The following is a 24,482-nucleotide window of genomic DNA, read 5'->3' on the forward strand; positions in this document are numbered from 1 at the left end:
TGTTGAGGATTACCAGTTTGTAACTGTTCTAATTTGAGGGCTTGGCCTCTTTTATACCTTCTTTTGAAGAACCTAAGCTTTCTATCAAAATTAGTCTGGCATTGTATGAATTCACTATGCAAGGCCCTCCTCCTTTAAGGTTCCCCAGAACCACATTTAAGAAATATTCTCTCTGCAGAACGCAACTTCAACCATAGCTCATTTAATTCATTATTCCAATAAGGTTGTTTAGCTCTGTAATATATATATATATATATATATATATATATATATATATATATATATATATGTGTGTGTGTGTGTGGCTTGCTTTTTTTCTAAGGCATGTTTATAAAAAATACTTAAATGTCCTAATTGAACTATGGCCTTATCCTGTGAAACTAGGCCTTATAGTTTTAGGGCACAGCTGCTTGAAAGAATTGAAAAAAAAAATTGAAATGCCATATTACATATTTAATTATTAAATACGTTAAATTATGAACAATAAGATTAAATTGTCCATTCAGTCTGAATTAGACTATTTTACGGGAACCCTAAAGAAATAAGAACTTGTTAGTTCTTATTTATAGCTTCCTAATATATATATTGAGACACACACACACACAAAGCAGAAGAAAAAGGTGAGTATGAGGGAACCTAAAGGTTTTAAAAGTTTAGTTCAGCTTTACATAGAAATATTTTATTGAAAGTGTACGATAAAACCAAAATATAATTTCAAACTTACAAAGTGGAGAAAATACTTTAGTTTGATATGTGTACAAAACTACAGTTTGTTATAAAAGCTTGTTTACTGGCCATTTCATTTGAAACATAATACAAGTACTTCATTATTTGTTCAGAAGGCATGGACAACAAACACCTCAAAGACATCAAAAATGACTTTACCCAAATTCAATCAATATGCTATTCAACTGACTCCAAATGTAAATACCTCATATTAGATATTTCGAAATGAGTTATTTCGAAAATGATACTTAAATTGTGAAATAATTTGAGTGCAATCTGAGCAGATGCAGAGTGGTGTGGCAGTAACAGCTGCTGACTGAACTGGGAACTTCATGAACACACTAAATAACAGATATTTAAGATGAACACTCACAACAGCAAACTTATGGCTTCTCTTGATGAGTTACACAAACTTAGCACGAACATTTTAAGTAACCACACACATACATACACATCCAGATGTAAATATCTTCCCATTCAATGTGTAGCTCATGAATCTGGTCATTCTGGTACCTCCACCATAGTAAAAAAGAACAAAGCTGCTCTTGTTTCAATGTATTTTAACCATAATGCCACATTTTTTTTTACACCAAGAATACATTTTAGATCAAAATACATTTATTTTGTCAAGATTGCCTCAGTTTTTCTCTGGATTTATTCCAGTAAGAAGTGCATTATTGAATAATATCCTGAACGCTGGTCACTGAAGAAAGTTCAACTTGCATTTATTCATTTGCATCAAGTTCCTTCAAGCTATTCTCCATTTCTATGTGCGGACAGCATTGGCTTTGTGAAACGACCTGCTGTGCCAATAGTCAGGGTTATCAAAAGCTTTATGTTCCATCCCTGCATGTACTTTTAAATACTTTCCCGGGTCCAGGTTCCGGTGTTCGTCCGTCAGCCCATCACTCTCCTCATCTTCTCCGTCCAGATTCTGGTATTCAGCTGCCGGTGCTCCACCTGCAGCCAATGAGTCCATATCCTCATATTCATATTCCTTTCCTTCCCCTTGCATTAACCCCTGAACCCTGAGAGAGTTCCTCAGCCGAGGCTGGTGATTAGTGTACTGATAGTCTTCCTCCACATATTCGTCTTCATCGTCTTGTGGCGATCTTCTGAGAGGAGGATGGGAAACCGGTCTTGGGAGGTGAACTTTGAGCACCATGTTGGATGGTGGTCCTGCACTACCACGGATGTCCATGTACTCGTACTGAACCCCCTGGAGATCCAGATCGCCATCGTTGTATTCTGTTTCACTGGAGAGGAAATCACCATCGCTGTGACTCCTTTGGTCAGTCGAGGACTGGGAGAGACCTCCGCTACTTTCTGAGCCCTCGATCGATGATCTCTTACTGCGCCTGCTGCTGGACCCTAGAGATTTGTGATTGTTGTAAAAGCCGGCGGGGTTGAAGGAGGCGCTGCGGTTGCGTGGCAATCGCTGATTGTAATATTTAAGCTGTCCTGGTATATGCCCGAGAGAGAGGGTCGGATTGTTCATATACTCGTATTCTTCACCCGCAACACTGTGGGCCTCCAAAAAGTCTCCAGAATGACCTCTTGAGATTCTTCTTTGAGAACGTTTTGCACGTGATGATGTGAACAGAAGAGTGTCTAAATCAAATAAATGAAATGTTAGGTACTCATACTTATGGAAGGTGATAAAATACAATTATTGATTGCGTCTGCAACATTCTTAGATTTTCTAATTTGATGTCATTGATGTTTTTCTCAAGATTTTTTAAGTTTTTGAAATAAGCCTCTAAATGTTCGCAAAGGCTGTATTTTTTTATCATAATTACAGGAGAAACAGTAGTGTAGTGAAATATTATTACAATTTAGAAGATTTTTTTTCTATTTTAATATATTTTAAAATGGAATTTTAAATATAAAATAATTTAAAAATCTATAAATATATAATATAATAAATAGATATATACATTAAAAAAAAAAAAAAAAAATATATATATATATATATATATATATATATATATATATATTTTGAGATAGGAATTTTGGGTTTTCATGAGCTGTATGCCAAAATCATCAGTATTAAAACAATAAAAGACCTGAAATATTTCAGTTGGTGCGCAATGAATCTTAAATATATGAAAGTTTAATTTTTATCATTACATTATGGAAAGTAATGAACTTCATCAAAATATGCTAAGAGAAGGACCTGTATATATATTTGGACACATTTTTGAATGGCAGTGTATTAGTTTCCTTAAAAAAAAAATTCAATCCTTTTTTAACAGAGATAATAATAAAAAAATGTTTAAGCATCAAACCAGAATTTTATAATATATTAAAATAGATAAAAATAATTTTAAAATTTAATAAAATTTCACAATATAACAGTTTTTTATATTTGAAGTAAATTCAGCCTTGGTGAGCATGAGAGACGTCTCTCAAAAATGTTTTAAAAATCTTAACTATTTCATATTTAGACCAGTAGTGTATGTCATAATTGTAAATATATATCTCAGAATGAGATTTTATATCTCACAATGTAAATTAATGTATTATTTTAAATCTGATCTCATAATTTTACTATGAAGGCAGAAACAGGCTTTCACAGATTTTTCATTCTTGCATCGCAGTACCTTCTGAGGTTCAACATTTTGCATAAAGTTATCACACACGTGCTGCTCTAATTTGCTTAACCTCACCTTTCTCTGGACTTTCACCAAACCCAGGCAACACATATTCATTTTGGTCTTCTTCTCCTGGAGTCCCTGTGGAGGTTGTTTCCGGAGGTCCTAAAAGGCTTTCCCGCTGTGACATATAAGCGCTGTCCTCACGATGTTTGACCCTCCTCATGCTGCCAACCGAAGACATGTCCTCATTCATCTCTATTTCCACCGCAGTTCCCCGTCCCTCCGAGCTCTCAGAAACAGTGCATCCAGAGTCGAGACGGGCCCGAGATGCCCATCCCGTCTACAGCAATATGAGGAAGACAATATAGAGATTATAAGGTATATATTAAGCAATATGCTCTTAAATATATGTCTTATGTGCATTACTTCTCCAATGTAGTTTTAAATATGGATGGCCTAACACACTGAAATGAGCTTTAGAGATGACTGACAGCTCACCTGTACTGAGCTCTCCAGACCAGGGGTCATTGGAAGATATCCAGCAATATTGGATGGAGTCAAACTTGACTGGAAGTATCAAAAAGATATGTTGCTAATTAATTCATTATTCACAGAGTAGTGAATGGTGTACATTTGTCTATTTTCAAACCACATATTAATTATGCAATATTATAAAACGAACCCGATGAGAATCTATACGCAATCTAGAGAAACTTCTGGCTGTTGTTATATAGCGTGGCATGTCTGTCGTATCTTCCAAGACTTCATCCTCGTGGTCCTCCAGCGCCACCCCTAGAATGACCATCTCAGTTCCTCTCTGATGGGACTCATCTGAGGCCGGGTCAGGGGCTCTGGGCTCCTCCTTTAGTGGCGGAACATCAATCAACAACAGTCAACAGTCAAAACAGATCCAGTTTGACCGTGACAGGCAAGATACAATGAAGGAAATTATGAAGTACTCTGTTAGTTTGACATACTGTGATGACGAGATATCGAGACGGGTCTCTGGCCATTCGGGTGAACTCATTGGCTAGCTCCTTGAAAGTTGGCCGAACATTTTCATCAATCATCCAACCTGTTAAAATAAGTGATGAATATATATATATATATATATATGTATATAATTAATTTTTTTGTCAAATAAATAAAAAAACTAAATTAAATAATATGTTACACGTGAAAATGAATAATAAATGCTTAAAGTGAATTTAGGCATCTCAACATTATAATGTACTTTACAATGTGTATAATGTCTGAAAAATTAATATTCATCTCAAGATTTGCTACATACTACATTTAACAGTATTTGTTAAGTTATTCATGTTTTTAAAGCATGCACAAGCATATTGTTATTGTTAACTAATACCAAAAGAAAAATATTTTTAATAAATTGTATTTCTAAATTATTTATTTAAAATATATTTAATAAATATTCAGTTTTAAATTTTAACTTATATTTAAACTTAACTTAAACATTTATAAATGGGTTTCAAAGGATGAATTTTGAGATTTTAAGTTTTCAAGAAATATATAATTTCTGATGATTTCTAAAGTGTGATAGAGAAAAAGGCAACAAAGAAGATATTTTTTGACAAAGGTCAGAACTCCTGTTATAATGTAGATTTTTGAGGTGCCCTCTTGCCATGAATTAATCGATTACTTTTCCTACATAATATTTACAAAAAAGATTGGTAAAATATCTATTTAGGAGTCTTAGACCTTTCCAACGATATATAGTTTGTCATGATTAGATTAGGATTTAATTGTAATATAGTGAAGTAAATGTAGGGGGCCCACCAATGGGCCCGGTGACAGTTAACAGTTAAAGTACTAAAATTATTCAAACAGAAATTTAAAAATGTATTGAAGCTATATCTATATATCTATATATATAAAACAAACAATATTTAAAAAAAGCACAAAACAAAACTGATCAAAATAAAATGAAAATAAAAATAAATATCAAAACTCTGCAGATAAATATCAGATATGGTACCTATATATTGTGCATCCCAAATTTTAATTTACAAATTTTTCATGCTATTCTCTGTAAGAATGATGATGGGCTCATCAAGGTCAGAAGCACAGGATCACTGCCACATTGCATTATGGGCTATAAGAAGACTGGACTCACATTTGACCATGACCATGTAGACATCAATGGTGCAGATCTGAGGTTGAGAGAGACGTTCCCCTTTCTCTAACAGATCGGGTACTTCTTGTGGTCGCATAGCAGAGTATGGCTCCGCCCCATATGACATCATTTCCCAGACAGTCACACCTACAGATAGAGTGACCTCTAATTGAATCATCAGCTCCAGAGTGCAGTGTTTTGTTACGGAGCCCCGCACATGACATGCAGGAATAAATATTAGGCTAAATCGTGTGCACGATTTACTAATTTGTTCCCTCAATGTACTAAAACGTGCACACGATTACTAAAGCATTCCCTCGATTTACTATTTTGTTCACTCGATTTATAAATTGTGCGCACGATTTACTAATTCGTTCCCTCGATTTGCTAAATCGTGCGCACGATTTAGCAAATCGAGGGAACGTAAAAGGTAAATCGAGGGTACGCAATAGTAATCGTGTGCACGTTTTAGTACATTGAGGGAACGAATTAGTAAATAGTGTGCACTATTTATTTATTTTTTCTTGCATGTCATGTGCGGGGCTCCGTAGTTTTATAGTTACACTTTACCATGCAACACATGGACTCACCATAACTCCATACATCACTCTGGTGTGTGTATCTACGAAACAAGATGCTTTCGAGGGCCATCCACTTAATTGGTGTCTAGAAATTGCAAACATTAGAAAAAATGTCAGAGGCACAGTTACTGGTTGAGGAACTGCTTTGAATATAGTACATATACATTAGCATTTTGGATTTTTTTTTTTTTAATTGTTTTGGAAGGTCACTTTTTTTTATTAAAGCACTGTAAAAACAGCAATATTGTTAAATATCATCACAATTTAAAATAACAATAATAATAACTTTATAATAACTTTAAAATAACTATTCTGATACACTTTAAAATGTAATATATTCCTGTGATTATTACTCCAGTCTTCAGTGTAACATTCTAATATGCTGATTTGCTCAAAAAAAAAAAAAAAAAATTCTGGATTCTTTAATGAACAGAAAGTTCTTAAGAACAGGATTTATTTAAAACAGAAATGTTACCAATATTTTGTAAAGTTATAATTATGTTTCCCTTTCATAGGTCACTTCGATGCTGCGGTGACGTCACCGTATGGGAACACCTCTCGGTGTGACGAATGTCTGAAGCCCTATACCATCCCGCCAATCCTATTGGCCAAATAGCGCTTGGCACTGCCACACGCATGCGTACGCATCGTATACTTGAGTGCCGCGCGCTATTTCGCTCAGATTTCATTTCCTTCAGGAAAGCGAATCATCTGTGCCCTAGGAATCATCTCGCGTTCTCTGCGGTTTTCTCCGAGCAGTGTTAACTCCTCTGCGATGAATTTTCAGAAGTGTAAGGAACCGTGTACCAGGTTCATCACGAAGGGAGACTCTCATGAAAGGTGCGTAGTGTGCTTGGGCTTACATCACGCACAGGCAGCGCTTAGTGGCCTTTCTTCTTGCCCCCATTGTGATGGCCTGCGGCTTAGAGTACTGCGCTCGAGGGTAGAAGTATTTTCTAAGGTTGCCCCCGCGTCTAACCCATAGGCGGAAATCGCGGGGGGGTCGGGGGGGTCCGGACCCCCCCTATCTGAGGGTTGTCCCCCCATAAAATATAATTGAAATATGTGTATTGTAAATAATATAATGATATATAGTTAAACTAATTGTGTAAGTAGTAAAACAATACAAATGCAAACGGAGCAACAACAACAAAAAAAGTTTTAAACATCTCGAGTTTTCCCTGCTTTGCCTCAAATTGCTTTGGTCCACTGCCTGCTCCCATTTTCATCTCACCTCACCGATGGCTTGGGGAGACATGTGCGACATGGATAATGAGGACAGCGCTGTGCTGGAGTTTTCTCTACGTCGCTCGCTCTCCCCTACCCTAGTGAAAGAAGCGAGCTTTGTCGAACCCGTCGTTTTCTCAAATGAGGATTTACAGCCCACCTCGGAGGCATATGATGCTATCTCCTTCGGTTGTGGAAGATAAGACGACGACATCTTATCCACCGCGGCCTCGGGGTCTGAGGACTTCGCGGCTGACGCTTGCAGCCCTCTCCCTCCTAGTGGATAGGAGAAGCGTGTTTTCTCGCGCGGTGGGTAAACTGGGACTGGATTGGGAGGTTGAGAAGGCCGAGGCCCAACCTTCATCTAAGCTGGATGACCGTTTTCTAACTAGTCGTACACCTATGCAGCACCGAAGGCCCTTGCCTTTTTTCCCGGACCTCCACCAGGAAGTTTCGAGGTCCTGGAAACAACTTTACTCGGCGCGCATTACTAACGCTGCGGCTGCGGATTTCGCCACCATTTCTGACATGGCGAACCATGGCTATGCAGCGATGCCTCTGGTGGAAGAGACTCTCGCTGAACATCTCGCGCCTAATTCGGCCACGGCATGGAACTAAGGCGTGTCGAGTCACGTCCAGCCTCGTCGGGAAATCCTACATCCTTCGCTCCACTGGCGGTCCTCCAGGCCTACCAAGCGGAGCTCTTAAAGGAACTCGACGAGGGGGAGGGTATCACACCCGAGGCTGTGAAAGAGCTGCGGCGAGCAATGGATTTGGCGCTACGCGCTACCAAACATACTGCTCAAGCAGTGGGCCGTTCTATGGCTGGATTGATTAAGGTTGAGCGCCACCTCTGGCTTAATCTCACCGACATCAAAGAAAAGGACAAATCTTTTCTCATGGACGTTCATGTTTCTAAGGACGGTTTGTTTGGAGAGGTGGTCACTTCGGTGGTGGATAAATTTCAGCAATCAGCCGCCTTCCGCCAGCTGATTCCTCGCAGGCCCAGGGAGATTGAACAGCAGTAGGCTCCCGCGTGTTCTCGCTCAACCTCCTCTCACCGCCAACGAGTTGCCTCACGAGAAGAGCCTTCACCTATTGCGCCCCCCCGTAAGGATTGGGGTCCTAAGGCTTTTCCACTGGCTCGCCAGCGACAGCGAAAGAGGTTAGACCTGAGCTCGACGGCTAATGCCTCTCGTTCTCGGGCCCCTAATAGCAGCTCCTGATATTCTCGCTGCTTGCCAGGGACTATGCCCTCCACTAGAGAGCGCTGTTGGACCGTTTTTGCGCATCCAACCCTCTCACTGCAGTCCCCAAGCTCAAACATTGACTGTCTCGCCGCAAAGGGTGCTTCGAGCAGCATTGGATCGAGTTACCATGTCGAGCGTTCCCTCAGACACTCTGCGCATTTCAGCCTTCAGAATCCGAGGGACGAGACAACGAGACGCAACGACTTTGACGCATGCGCTTCCCCTGCTTACGGACGCCGCAAGCCTTTCGTGCCTGGAGATTTTAACGCGTATGAAAACGTTGCAGAAGGCGGAAATCTTGAAACCACTAACGTTATTTCGGTCCGCGTGGGAACGCTTGCCCGGCATTTCACAATGGGTGTTATACCGGATAAAATCCTGACTTTAAAGACAGTTCTTCTTGTGGCTTTATCCTCCCTCAAGAGAGTTGCGGATTTACAGGCTTTTTTCTGTTTCGCCCTCGTGCATGGATTTTGCACCAGGCTCTGTGAAAGTATTGCTGCGACCGAGGCCTAATTATGTCCCTAAGTTCGCTTTGAACCCTTTTCACTTTCAACAAGTGGTCTTGGAGGCTTTACTCCCTGCAGAGGCGGGGTCAGAAGATCTGAGTCTTTGCCCTGTCAGATTGCTGAAGACTTATGTTGATCGAACAGCCCCATGGCGTGAGTCTGACCAGCTGTTTGTCTGTTTCGGACACAAGAATAGAGGCCATGTTGTCACAAAGCAATGCATGTCCCATTGGTTGGTGGAGGCAATATCTTTAGCCTATGAGGCGCGCGGACTCGCTTCGCCCTTAGGAGTTAGAGCTCATTCCACAAGAGCAGTGGCTTCTTCACAGGCTTTTCTCAGTGGATCTTCTATGGATGATATCTGGCTGCGGCAGGATGGTCCGCTCTGAGCACTTTTATCAAGTTTTACAGTCTGGATGTGAGGACGATTACTGGCTCCCGGGTTCTCTCCGCTTGAGCAGATGCTTCCTTGGATCCCAGCTATCAGGTACGTCAGGCGTTATGGTATAGGGTTCCCATACGGTGACGTCACCGCAGCATCCAAGTGACCTATGAAAGGGAACATCTTGGTTACTTATGTAACCACGGTTCCCTGAATAGGGAACGAGACGCTGCGGTCCCGGTCGTTCCATACCTTGATAGAGTTCTTCTTCAGTTCATGAAATCTGAGCGAAATAGCGCGCGGCACTCAGGTATACGATGCGTACGCATGCGTGGGGCAGTGCCAAGCGCTATTTGGCCAATAGGATTGGCGGGATGGTATAGGGCTTCACACGAGAGGTGTTCCCATAAGGTGACGTCACCGCAGCATCTCGTTCCCTATTCAGGGAACCGTGGTTACATACGTAACAGAGATTTTCTGTCACTTTCAATCAATTCAGTGTGATCTTGTTGAATTAAAGTAGATTCTTTCTTACCCTAAACTTATTAGTTTTTCATAGATCCACAAAACTATGAAGAAGCACAGCTGTTTTCAACATTGATGATAATAAAAAAATGTTTCGAACAGCAAATCAGCACATTAGAATGATTTCTGTGACACTGAATATTACATTTTTTACTCTATTTTTGATCAGGCAAAGACTTCTTTCAAAAACATTGAAAAATCTCTATTATTTAAAACTTTCCACTGATAGTGGAACTTAATCGGCTTTACCTTAATTTCATTGAAGAAGTATTTCTTGTCATCAGGGTAGAGGAGGTCAGCGATGCCATAATCGGCTATTTGAACAATAAAGTCGCTCTTGAGCAGGATGTTGCGGGCAGCCAGGTTCCTGTGGACCATTCGCTGCTCCTCTAGATAGTACATACCCTAGGAGGGAGCAAGCAAGGAAAGACTTTAATTGTTTAAGTGGGCTTGAAATGATCCAACTACCACAAAACACACTTTATGTCCCTCTCACCTTGGCAATCTGCACACACCAGTTGAGCAGTCTCTGAGGGTTGAGGCTCTCTCTGCGCTGCCGGATGTGCTCCAGCAAAGACCCCTGGGGGCTGAGCTGAGTCACCAGCTGCAGACTGGGCCCTGCACAGATGCCTAAGAGCCGCACTATGTATGGGTGGTCCAGACTCCCCATAGCCAACATATGCTGCAAGAGAGAAAGAAGTCATTCAGAATGTCATTTTGTATGTTGGCGGTTTTTTTATGTTTTTATCTGGTTGTCTTGTAAATGTATTAATGAATGGTTAACATTCTGCCAGAGCTGTACAAATTATTAGTCAACAGTTTCTAATTTAAAACTTCTAAAAGCTGCTATGAACAAACAAAAAGGAAATGAACTGAACTGAAATGAAACTAACAGCAATTGTGTTCATTTATTATCACATTTTAAAATTTGGCGTCAGGACACATTTTTTAATTTTTTGAAAGAAGTCTCTTTAGCTCACCAAGGCTACATTTATTTAATCAAAACTACAGTAAAAACAGCAATATTGTGAAATATTATTACAAATTATTTTACAGATTTCTATTAAAATAATTGTGCTGCTTAATATTTAACTGTTGGCGCAAGCTACATTAAAGTGACTATTACGCTTTGAATATAGATATTTTTCTTATAAAAACGCATCAATTTGCTACAGGAGGCCTTTGTTCACCCCTGGAGCCATGTGAGACACTTTTTTATTATGGATGTGCACTTTTTTATTTCAATTCTTTTGGACTGATGCACTGCAACAGCTTGAAAGATTAAGGCTATTTTTCATAACTCTGACTGAATTCGTCTGAAAGAACAAAGTCATATACACCTAGGATGCCTTGAGGTCATTTATGGGCTAATTTTCATTTTTGGGTGAACTAACCATGTAACTGAACAGAAAGTTCCAATAAACATAATTTATTTAAAATAGAAATCTTTAGTGACATTATAAATATGTTTACTGTCACCTTTGATCTTTGCAGTATAAAAGCATTAATTAAAACAGTATTCATCAAAATATTTGTCAAGCTCCTCATTTACTCTAAATCTGTGTGATTTATTAATTTATCGCCCATCAGGCAAACAGAATTATTTTTAGAAAAGCTTTTGAATAAACAAAGAGTATGTATATTGAATATTATTAGTGTATATAAGCACTATCTGTATGTATGTGTGTGTGTGTGTGTGTGTGTGTGTGTGTGTGTGTGTGTGTGTGTGTGTGTGTGTGCAGTGTGCGTGTCTTACATCTGTAATTTCCTGAAAGGTCTGTCGTCCTGTGCGGTCTTGAATAGTCTTGATAGCCACTGGAATCTTTACAGTGTCTCCCTCTGGTATCCAAAGTCCCTGTGAAGAAACAAATGAAATATGGATAAAGAAACAGAATAAGTGAATCAGAGAAAGAAAGAAAACAGTGTATTAGGAGAACACCTGGAGGAAGTGCTTCAGTAAGTGATATGAGCTATTGTCAGGTTTCAGTATGAGCTCATGTGATGACATCAGAGTTTGTAAGTACCTTGTGCACAGTGCCGAACACTCCAGTGCCGAGAGATTTGATCTTTCGTAGTTCAGACCCTCTCAGAATGCGTGCATGAACTTTAGTGCCTTTTTCTCCTGGATCCAGTGGTTCGAAACTCTAAAACACATTTTAAACCTTAAAAAACTTCAATGCAATGAATTCAATTTTCTGAATGTATTTTTGAATATATGTCTGCACACACCTCCTCACGCTGCAGATATCTCCTCATGGCACGTTTTCTGCGGATGGAAACACTTCTGCGATAAAGAACGGTCAGCACAAACACTGAGAAAGCGACCAGCACACAGGATATAACACTCAGCACTATTGCTGTCACCGGCAACCTGAAACACAAAATGCACAATGAGACACACAGACAGGGAGCTGCAGGTGACTGATCACACCAGCAGGAGGAGACACTTACACAACTTCTCTCCTGGGCGAATCCACACATTCATTCTGACCTGGACCCAAACATCTGAGACAGAAGACATACAAAATGCATCTTTTATTAATTTGCTAAAATATTTCAATAATATTATGCATTGTCATTACAACTGAAATACATTACTGTTCAAAAGTTTTTAAAGAAATTCATACTTTTAATATTCTTTGAAACAAATGAATACTTTACAGCAAAGATGAATGAAGACATTTATAATTTTAATAATCAGAAGATTTCTATTTCAAATAAATGCAGTTTTTTTTTACTTTCTACTGACGCTTAGAAAGTATCTGCAAAACTATTAAGAAGCACAACTGTTTTTAACATTGATAATAATATTTCCTGAGCAACAGATCAGCATATTTGAATGATTTCTGAAGGATCATGTGACACTAAAGACTGAAGTAATGATGCTGAAAATTCATGCTGGGGGGATTCTAATAAAATCTTATTAAACTCAAACTTCTGAATGGTTGTGTTCATTTATGTTTGTAAGGATTAAACAGGCCGTTACATCTTATACTTATAAAAAATTAATATTTCAAAAATAGAGTTCCGAGGTCCTCATTTACTGTATTTTTTTATTTTATTTTATCCCCCACAGGCAATCAGATTTGTTTTGTAAAAACTTTTGAATAAGTGCTAACCATAAGTAAAACTAAAGTGTGCATAAAAATATGAGCTTTCTCACCCTAGGGTGCAGTTGGCATGGCATGGTTGGCATTTATGCTGTCTATTGGAGAACTTATAAATGATGAGTCCATTCTCCCCCTGGACCCCCTCTGGACATGAGGACACACAGTACGGCCCGTCCTGCAAATGTGCACAGGCTGCACAATCATTAGCACCCTGCAAGAAGAATAAAACAGAGAGATTATTTCATAAATCAAACAATCCGTGCAAACAGTGAATGATATTCTTTCAGAGAACAATAGATTACCGGTCCTTTGCAGGTGTGTGTCCCGTCCTGCACGGCACACTCTTGATGACACGGCATACACTCTTTTTTAATTCCAGCAAACTCACGTTTTTCGCTGTAGAGAGCAACAGAGATGATTCAGGGGTCTGAAAATATTCTGTATTTCTCATGGTACTAAATCATACGCTATATTGTTTCATTTTCTACAGCATACATATTTAAAAAACACAAACTGGGTGTGTCTCAGTCCACTCCCTTGTTCACTGCCTGGGAGTGCAGTTCTTAGCACTATTTCAGTTGTAAATTCATTCCAGTGCATTCCATATGCATTCCAGACTGCTCAATATATGAATACACTGGAAATGTCTAGCGGTCAACATACTGTAAAGATTACAAATAGTATTAATAATTTATCTAATCAATTACATTATGTGCCAGTTAATTACTATTCCAAATTAAATCATTAGAGCTAGATGAAAAGAGCTTCTTACAAACATTACAAAAAATAGTAAACATTTAATAAATAATTATAATAAATGCATATTCATGTTTTTTAAAAATATTACATAATAATAAATATTGAAATATGAAATGTTTTTTGTAAATGATATACTATGGCACTAAAACCGCCGGTATGTGGCGGCAAGTCACTGTTTCAGTGAATGAATCATTAAATCATTCATTTATCTGATTAATTTAAATTCAGAAATTAAGCAAGTGACTGACTTTATGAATAAGTTACTGAAACATTGGCTCACTCGATTCATTAAAAACCATGGATTCATTCATGACGCACAACAGTTAACTGTACACACACACACACACACACACACACATTTATATATATATATATATATATATATATATATATATATAAATATTAATATATATAAAAGTTTTGTTATTTTCAACACAATTAATTGCACCAAATTTACACATTAAACTTGTGTCCTAGTTACAAGTACATATCATACACTGCTACAATATAGATGCATATAAAAAAAATAAAAATAAATAATAATAATAATAATAATAATAATCTGGAACTGGAGAGCAGAATGAGACACAGCCATTGTCCTATACTGACCCTGACAGGAAGTTGCATTGTGGTACACATGTTCCTCCCCTGCTATAGTTCTTGCAAGACACACACTGATCAGGTCCCGGACCCCAGCAGCCCTCAGATGAGCACAGGGGATCACACACATGCCCTTCTTCAACTACACACAGCAATAATGAATTGTTAACCAGCAATAATGAATAATGATATGTTTTTATCTTTAATAGTTTTAAAATGTTTTTTTAACATGTAATATGCAACATAGAACCCTCTTCAAGAGAAGTTGTGTCTTTAAATTGATGGCACTATCAGAATTAAAGGACAGTCCACCCAAAAAAAGCTCATCAAAAAAGCTTGTTTTTTGAAGCTCATCAAGCACTTCCATTGTATTTTTTATCAATGGGAACTGAAACTCAAAATATCTACCTTTGTGTTTAAGTGAGTAAAGTGAGTCAAAATTACAGAATTTTCATTTTGGGGTGAACTATCCCTTTAAAACCACTTCTCAATAACAACCCATAGCTAGTCCATTTGAAAGATCTTGGTAGTACAGTATATGTGCTCACTGCATTGCTCTTGTGGGTGGTTGTCCTTGATGTCGAGGGGTTTCTGGCGGCGCTGGGCCCGAGGGCCACTCCCGAACAGACGTGTCCAGTTAACAGTGTGATGATAGCAGAGCTGTTTGTTTCCTGTGATGTAGATGCCTCCGTCACCAATCCGCTTCAGTGAGCGAAGACCAAGGGACTTCAAGGTAGGAATCTTCATCACCAAAAGTGAGAAACCTCTGAGAGATAACATGTGAAAAGGTCATTTAAAAAAAAAAAGACAAATGAAATTGCATTGTTCTTAAACTGTTAGTTCCCCCAAAAATTTAAATTATGTCATTAATGATTCACCCTCATGTCGTTCCAAACCCGTGAGACCTCCGTTCATCTTCAGAACACAGTTTAAGATATTTTAGATTTTGTCCGAGAGCTCTCAGTCCCTCCATTGAAACTGTGTGTACGGTATACTGTCCATGTCCAAAAAGATAAGAAAAACATCATCAAAGTAGTCCATGTGACATCAGAGGGTCAGTTAGAACGAATCATTCGATGTAACCGGATCTTCTTGAACCAGTTCACCAAATCGAACTGAATCGTTTTAAACAGTTCACAAATGACTTAAGCTGTTAACTTTTTTAATGTGGCTGAAACTCCCTCTGAGTTAAACAAACCAATATCCCGTAGTAATTCATTTACTCAAACAGTACACTGACTGAACTGCTGTGAAGAGAGAACTGAAGATGAACACCGAGCCGAGCCAGATAATGAACGAAACATTGACTCGTTCACGAGTCAAGAACCGGTTGCATCGGTTTTCGGATCACCAGTAGTTCTTTCGGACAGTTCGATTCAATAAACCGGTTGAAGAAAACGGTTCACCGGTTCTTTTGCGCTCGACGTATAATGGCGTCATTGGCGATGATTGCCCTTGATTCGAGCCTTCAGTTTACCCGCGCTCATAACATTAGCACAGAATCAGTTCAGATTCAATCACCAAAAGAATCAGTTCAGTTCAGACGCTCTGTGTGTTGGTCTGCTTCACGCTGAATCACACATGCGCAGTATCATCAGCTCCTCGCTTCACGAATCGGACGCTTCTGACAGAAACGGTTCTTGACTCGAGAACGAGTCAGTCTTTTGTTTTCTCTTCACAGCAGTTCAGTCAGTCTACTGTTTGAGTAAATGAATTACTCCGACCCATTAAAAAAGTTGACAGCTTGTCATTTGTGGATTAATGCTTATTGGAGATGCAAACCGTTTCAAATGAATCAGTTCGATTTGGTGAACTGGTTCAAGAAGATCCAGTTACATCGAATGATTCGTTCGCGAACCGGATATCACAAACTGCTTTGTTTTGAACTCTCTCACAACAGACACGGAAGAGAAGACAATGCTGAATAAAGTGGTAGTTTTTGCTATTTTTGGACCAAAATGTATTTTCGATGCTTCAAAAAATTCTAACTGACCCTCTGATGTCACATGGACTACTTTGATTATGTTTTTATAACCTTTCTGGACATGGACAGTAGACCGTACACACAGTTTCAATGGAGGGACTGAGAGCTCTCGGACTAAATCTAAAATATCCGAAGATGAACGGAGGTCTTACGGCTTTGGAACAACATGAGGTTGAGTTATTAATGACATCATTTTAATATTTGGGTGAACTAACCCTTTAAAGTCAACATGAAAATATCTGACCCATTTTAATTGTTTTATTCAAGTTGCTGGTTTTATTATACACAATCTATTAATGTATGTTAAGATAAATGCAAAAATGTATAGATTCCTAATTGATAGAAGTCTCACTGAATATGTTTCATTCAGAAATACATCAGTAAGTGAGTTAAGTTATTATTATTTTTAATTAATAATTGTATTCAGATTTACCATTCAAAGTTGTTGTTGTTGTTGTTGTTTTTTTTTGGGGGGGGGGTGTTTTTAAGTCTCCAATGCCACCAAGGCTGCATTTTTAGCGCTAAAACTGTAATATTGTGAAATACTATTACATATAACTGTTAAACGACTGTTTTCTATTATGACATAACATATAATATAAGATACAATTTTAATTTATTTAAAAATTAAAATTTTTTCAACAAAGCTGTATTTTCAGCATCATTACTCCTTTCTTCAGTGTCACATGCTCTTTCAGAAATAATTTTAATATGCTGATTTGATGCACATGGGACATTTCTTATTATTATTAATGTTGAAAACATTTGTTGAACAGCATTTATCTAAAATGGAAATCTTTTGTAACATTATAAATGTCTTTACCGTAGATTTTGATCAATTTAATGCATCCTTGCTGAGTAAAAGTACTAAAAAAGTTAATAAAATCTGATTATCTCCAAACTATAGTGTATGTCAGATAAAGAACTAAAATGGGTTGTGAACATCATTTCATATTGACTTTAAGACTCTTGAAATCTCAATCCAAAACTGCTGCAGTTGGGTTAGTTGCAACAACGAGATCAACCTTCAAAAAATAGCATCGCCCCAAGTATTCTCATGAAGACTATCCATATAATTCAAATAACATCTCAAGAGCCTCATTCATGGTTGTCAGGCAAAATCATCATTGTGAATGAACTTTTTATTATCGACAGAAATGTTTGTGGAGCCTGTGATGTCTAGAGAGACCCCGTTTTTTTACAGTGTGTTCAGGGGACAAGAAGCTAGCGGATAGTGAGGAGATGTTTGCTGGATGTGACAAAAAATGTGTTGGCCTAAAAAACATGTGACATCACTTAGAGCACCTTTAAACTTACAAAACTTACATGAGAACTAAAAATGTTGCTTTGAGGAAAACTTAAAATAAGTACAAAAAAAAACCAATATTTGAAAGTAATAAAAAATGTAATTTCATAAAATGTTAATATATAATATAAAAATAGAACTAAATTGTTTAACTTGCTGCTAGGCTGTTGCATACTGGTCAAAGTAAAAAAAGCCAGCCAATAAATTCTGATCCCTACACTACATATGGTCCCAACTTAAGTGTAAGTAAGGGATTTTTTTTAATTGTCAAATCAAATCACTTAGAAAAGTGATAGCACACCTCTCCACTACAAGTTTAATGATTTAAGGTATAATTTATGTCTGTAGCACAAACAGTGCAAGCACTGCTAATAACATGAATGCTTTGCATACACGTATGCCTTTAAGCGTTAAGAACTGAGGAGACGTACAAACAAACAAAGGATGGGCAGTATGCTCACCTGTGCAGACTTCTTCCCTGTATTGTTGCTAGATTTGAGAAAACTGAAAGAGTATCCAGCTCTTCAGGCCAAGACTGAATACTCAGAATATCTGTCAAGTGAACAGAAGGGTAAGTTGAATGGTGTACAGAAAGGGCAGAAGAAATGGCAAAGATACACACACACACACACACCTGAGATCTCTCTGACAGTGTTGAAGATCTTCAGTTTCTTTGGATCAAGAGCACTAATATTATTATAACTGTCTCTGTGGAGGAAAGAAAGGCACAGAAAGGTCACTATTTCTGAACGGTATGTGATGCATATTGCAACCATATTTGGGTCACTTTTAAACTTCCTTGAACACCTTTCACTATCTTACTAGTTTAATTTGTCCAAGAGTGAGTAAGAAAGGAGAACTCTGTAATTGTTGTCATGAACATTTCAATCACCGCCGTCTCAAATCCTGGTGATCTCTAATCTCACCCTTTAATTCCTGTTATGAGGAAATGCAGGCTGCCCTTTATCTTTGTGCAGTTTATGAAGCTGTCGATGTTCTGCGAGTCTACGGTCTGTCTGGAAGGTGGACCAGTGCCAACACATGCTGCGCAAAGAAAAAAAAACCGAGAGAACACAGTTATGATTGGGAACATGCAAAGATGGTTTCTAAAAATGAAAAAAAAAAGGTTTTTGGAGCTAGTTGGTAGTAATTTTGATTAGCTTTACATACAATATTGGTGAAAACCTTGGAATAATTAAATGTAAATGTTTTTCTTTAAAATTTAATTTATTCCTGTGATGCAAAGCTTAATTGTCAGCATCATTACTCCAGTCTTCAGTGTCACATGATCCTTCAGAAATCATTTTAATATGCAGATTTGCTGCTCAGTTACTTTGCATGATTACTGGTGCTCAATTATTAATAATGGTTCTTATTATTAGCAATGTTGAAAAAGTTTTTTCTGCTTAATATTTTTTGTTAAAACATAAATTTACTGCTACATACTGAAGCATGAAGTAATGATGCTTACAATTTAGTTTGCATCAAAGGAATACATTTCATATTAAAACATATTAATATTGAAAACGGCTATTTCAAATTGTAATATAATTTCTATTTTACTGTATTTTTAATCAGATAAATGCAGCCTTGGTGGGCAGAGACTATGATTAATAAAATCATACTTATGCCAAACTTTTGATCAGTAGTGTAAAAACGACAAAAGTCTGTGGTATGCCCCCATTTAGATAACTGGGCAAGCATGTTACCTTTCGGACAGAGACCCCCACACGGCATACATCTTTTCACTCCTTTTTTTTCGACCTCCATCTTGTCTGCTGGACAGCTGCTAACACACGAACTGCCGTCTACAACAAAGTTAGCTAGAATACAAGAGAACAGAGCAAGTAAGTTTAAAGGCAGGATATCAAACTACTGAATTAAACAATCAGTTCTTCAAAAACCCTATTCAGGATATTCAGTTTAGACATTATAAGTGCTAATAAGTGCTAAGCTACAGGTAAATGAACTCTATGTAACCCAAGGAATCACTTACTGGGACAATGTGATACACATATTGTGCCATACTGGTATTTTGCATTAGGATTCGGTTCCAGTTTGAACGTCACTTTATTATAGATGAGAGCCTGAGGACACTGTGGCACACACGATCCCGAGTTGTTAAAATTTCTGCAGGCCTGTAAACACACAGACACCAAGTCAAAGCAAGCAAGGTTTGATTCATGAATCTGGTATGTTAGTGCAACACATGTTCAAGATCTGGTGTGAGTTTGTTAAGCATACAAAGCAGTTGGTGTCGAGCGGCCCGGTGCAGCCCCCCGCACACTCGCTGTGACAACACTCGCTCGGGCTGCGGCCAAAACAGCGGCCGTTGCACTGTGGTGCGCACACTGTCTTAGTCACTGAGAACCAGAGAGAAACATCAGAAGTGTGTATATGTGTGTGAGAGAGATACAGAAAGTTGAATAACTAATAGTCAGCAGTGTGTGTGAGTGTGTTTCCACAGACTTACAGATTTGACAAGAGTCATTTCCAGGACCCCAACACTGACCCCCGCAAGACTCATGACAGTGACCTAAACAGAAAATGCAGAAAATATAATTTATACATTCCCATAAGATCATCACCCGAAGTAAAATCGGTAACACTTTATTTTAGTGGCCAATTCTCAATATTACCTTGTGGTTTATTAGCATGTCTATTATTAACATATAGGTTGTTTATTAGTACTTATAAAGCACTTATTCTGCATGACCATATTCTACATTCCTAATCCTACCCCAAACCTAAACGTAACAACTACCTTACTAACTATTAATAAGCAGCAAATTGGGAGTTTATTGAGGCAAAATCATAGTTAGTGGTTCGTTAATAGCGAGAATTGGACTTTAAAATAAAGTGTGACCGTAAAATCTATTGGGCTAGCTACACATTCAAAACAAATATCTTAAACAAATAAAACATTACAGTGAACTCCATTAGGCCTCCTGATCTATGAAAAGACACAATATGATCCTCTGATAACAATTATGTATTAAAATATATATATTTTAGGGCTGCTCCGATCACGATCGGCCAATCGTTAATGCGCATCTCGTCAGTAAAGCCGGTTTTCTAATCAGCGGGAAATTTCCTCAGGTGAAAAACATGTATAATGTTTCAAAATATTTCTATTTCAAATAAATGCAGTTCTTTTGAACATAAGCAGCAAACACTTTTTTCAATATTGATAATAAGAAAAATTAATGTTTCAAATCATCATATTAGAATGATTTCTGAAGGATCATGTGACACTAAAGACTGGAGTAATGATGCTGAAAATTCCGTTTTGCATCGCAGGAATAATTTTTATATTAAAATATATTAAAATAGAAAACAGCTATTTGAAATTGCAATATATCACAATATTTGTATTTAAAAAAGCATGTTAAAAGCCAGTTTTATGTCTCCTTACGTTCTGCTCCGTTGTCTTCAATGATGATTTCTGCCCCGCTGTCTTTAACAATGTCTAGCCAGTTAATCTGCGGCGCATAGCTCAAGAATTTATTCTGGATGATCTGCACTCCGCCCTCCAGGATCTCTGCAGAGCACAATGAATATGAGAAAAATGTTAATATCAAGATAAGATTAAAGACAGAATGGTACTTTCTAGAAGTCGAAACTTGAAACATGTCCTCTAAACTAAATATACTTTATAAACACAAAGAGAATTTACAAAGATTTTTTTTCTGGGATATGAGGTTTTCCTGAAATTTCCTGAGAACATTTTAATGTTGTTTCACTGTGTAAAAGTCGATGCCACATGGTTGCTATGGTTTTGTAAGGTGATTGTTAGGGTGTGATTTTATAGCTCAAACGCCAATATTCATGCTAAGAAATGTTTTGAAAAACCTAATCAAACATTACCAATAAAGTACAGAATAAACTGTGCTCAGATTTAACATTCATATTGATTCCGCACATTGAGTCACAATGGAATTAACAAGAGGTTAAAGGAAGGGCAATGGAAAAAATGACAAACACGTTCATTGATTCACACACTCACAGACACACAATGGAAAGATAAAACGACTTGGATTGTATTTCACATTAAATGTGTCATGTTTGCTGAAGCAGGTCGGGACATGCTCTAGTCTAACTGTAGCCATCTAACGTCAATCTCCTGGAATTTATCGTGAGGAGCGATATAATAGAGGAATTCTCAACAAGCTGTAAGGCAGTCACAAGTATGTGTCGGTCCAGGTTTGGGTCTATGATCTGATCATTCTCATTTGTGGGTGAATTCTTTTAATAAACCACATACATACATAAACAAATGTTTTCCTGTCCGTTGACTCACTCTTCCACACCACACCCTCCAGAGAGGCTAGTTGCCATGAAAACTGTGTGGGCGTTTTGATGGAATGTGTTTCTGTGGGTGCACATGTGTCACCTGTCACGTATGTGTGAGCGCACCTGTCAAGTGTGTGAGGCCCAGCTCCTCTAGTCCGTACACTCCGTCTTTCTGATAGTTGACGAGGATGGCGAGAGCGAAGCGATCTTCATATAGAGACGTCCCTCGGATGACTCGCAGCTGCTCCAGCGGTAAACGTCTGAACTGGTTTATGGCGATGAGGATGTAGCCCGTCACCTCACGGATAGACTGTGAGGAGCAGTTGTGTAACATGTTCATAAAGTGAAGCATAATAGACATACAGACTCAGATGTGAGGCTGGACTGCTGTAAGCTCATGTACACTTGTGCTTTATTCAAAAGTGGCCCGATCTCTTGTTACATCCTTTAAAACGTGGTCTAATTCCCCCACCTGCAGGAAGGAGAGATCGCGGTTGTGCTCCATCTGCGTGATCTCCAGGTTGCCTATGACAATCTTGCAGCCTGTGTACATCTCTTTCATGAGTTTGTACTGGACCTCAGAGCTTCCTGTCACACTCAGCGAGTTCTGTGTGCCTGTACACACTGGAAAGTAAGAGAGAGAGAGAAAGAAAGAGTGAATTTGTTGTAAAACAAAACAATGCACGACAATTTTCAAGTATGCCATTTTTGATTTTTAGGTTTTTGAAATGTGCTCTTTATTCTTACCAAAGCTGCAATTTTTTATTAAGAATACAGTGATATTGTGAAATATTATTACAATTTTAGATGAGTGTTTTCTATTTTAATATATATTTTAAAAAGTAATATATTCCTGATGTCAAAGCTGAATTTTGTCAGCAGCATTCCTCCAGTCTTCAGTGTCACATGATCTTTCAGAAATCATTCTAATATGCTGATTTGCTGCTCAAGAAATATTGCTTAATATGTTTCTGGAAACCATGATACATTATTTGACATAAGATGTTTTTTTAACAATATAAATGTCTAACAGTAAACAATCACTTTTCATCAATTTAATGCAGCCTTGCTGAATGAAACTATCATACCCCCCCCCCACCCCTGCCAAAAAAAAAACCTTACATAAGTCCCCATACTTATGAACAGTAGTGTATATAATAGATGAAATACATATGTTCAAATATTTTTTGTATAATTACTGCTTCAATACATAATATCTATCATATTACTCTGCGTTCTCTGCTAATATTTAACATTTCATGCCCATTTTTATATTTATGTGGTAAAATCTTTGTTATTAGTGGGATAATGACCAGCGATTGTATATTAGCAAAAAATAATTCTACAGGGTCATTATTTACAGTAATGATTGACTGAATGCACATTATGCCTTATTAAATGCAAAAAAATCTGAAAACATGCATCACCTAATTATATCACAATCTTAGCAAATATTTAATATTTCATGCCCATTTATATATCAATGTTGTAAGAAGCTTTGTAATTACTAGAAATATAATGACCAACAATTGCGTATTATCACAAAAATAACTTGATATGGGTCATTATTTACAATAATGGCGAACTGACTGCACATTATGCCCTATTTAATCCAAAAGAAATCTCAAACTGAGCTTCAGATGACTATATCACACATACAGCTGTTGTTGTTTTTCTTAGGATAGCAAACTGAAAGGTAAAAGAGGTCTACAGGAGTTTGAGGTGAAGCTATTTTGCATTTCAAATTTTGCCTTTGGTTCAAATCTGCCACGGTCAAAACAAGCCATTACTGAGGGTGGGTGTCTAGGAAAAAAATCCCACTCAGAAATGCCCCCAGAAACCTTTACAGATAAAAAAAGAGTTCTTCTGAGAATATGGTCAATTTATGATCCATTAGGATCAAAAAACAGATTAAATAGAGCATATAAGTTTACAGAATCACACATCCGTAATGGCAGGTATGCTGACACGTGTCTATTCTCATAAATAGAGCAATGCATCTCTTCATTTCTTGCAATAGAACTGAATAACACAGCCACTTACTGATAACACACATACTGTAAACTGTTAACAGCATTACAGAGTCCAACAAATGGGCCTAAAGGTCTCTTGCGAAATGACAAACAGGTGACAAACAGGCAAACAGGTGTTCGGTCCAGCCACACAGGTGTGGTGTGTCGATCAGACATCGTGTTGGTATGCTTTTCAGAAAGGATTCTTGTAGGTCCAGGCTGTATTTAGAAACCTTTTAGTTCTTATCAAACTTCTCCTTTGGTAAACGCAGACACAGTGCAAACACAGACCACAGCAGACTTATTTGAGTATTTTTGATATACCACAAACTATTTTGTTGACTGTTTTTATCTTTTTTAAATAAGATTAGTTTTTTTATATATGTACTGTATAATTTTAGTTACCATTTATTTTGTTTCAAGTAATGTTTTTTTAATGGGGTTAGATTTTTAATTTAAGTTATAGTTACCGATAATAACCCTGAAT

General features: G+C 37.6%; 1 protein-coding gene across 1 annotated transcript in view; it reads right to left on the reverse strand.

The window, feature by feature from the left end:
* Positions 1 to 652: 652 nt before the first annotated feature.
* Positions 653 to 24,482, reverse strand: part of LOC132152154 (receptor tyrosine-protein kinase erbB-3-like) — a 30,552-nt gene continuing 6,722 nt past the window's right edge. The window contains 26 exon segments of the mRNA XM_059560894.1: positions 653 to 2,337; positions 3,396 to 3,663; positions 3,822 to 3,890; positions 4,006 to 4,185; positions 4,301 to 4,398; positions 5,458 to 5,604; positions 6,048 to 6,123; positions 10,181 to 10,336; positions 10,428 to 10,613; positions 11,688 to 11,786; positions 11,956 to 12,075; positions 12,161 to 12,302; positions 12,383 to 12,436; positions 13,095 to 13,252; positions 14,410 to 14,501; positions 14,949 to 15,166; positions 18,152 to 18,242; positions 18,325 to 18,398; positions 18,617 to 18,734; positions 19,400 to 19,513; positions 19,687 to 19,828; positions 19,935 to 20,053; positions 20,164 to 20,226; positions 21,106 to 21,231; positions 22,107 to 22,293; positions 22,456 to 22,607. Coding sequence (XP_059416877.1) covers positions 1,493 to 2,337; positions 3,396 to 3,663; positions 3,822 to 3,890; positions 4,006 to 4,185; positions 4,301 to 4,398; positions 5,458 to 5,604; positions 6,048 to 6,123; positions 10,181 to 10,336; positions 10,428 to 10,613; positions 11,688 to 11,786; positions 11,956 to 12,075; positions 12,161 to 12,302; positions 12,383 to 12,436; positions 13,095 to 13,252; positions 14,410 to 14,501; positions 14,949 to 15,166; positions 18,152 to 18,242; positions 18,325 to 18,398; positions 18,617 to 18,734; positions 19,400 to 19,513; positions 19,687 to 19,828; positions 19,935 to 20,053; positions 20,164 to 20,226; positions 21,106 to 21,231; positions 22,107 to 22,293; positions 22,456 to 22,607 — 4,094 coding nt within the window. The 3' untranslated portion in view covers positions 653 to 1,492.

The sequence above is a fragment of the Carassius carassius genome, chromosome 10 (assembly GCF_963082965.1).
Source record: "Carassius carassius chromosome 10, fCarCar2.1, whole genome shotgun sequence".
In the NCBI taxonomy this organism is placed as follows: domain Eukaryota; kingdom Metazoa; phylum Chordata; class Actinopteri; order Cypriniformes; family Cyprinidae; genus Carassius; species Carassius carassius.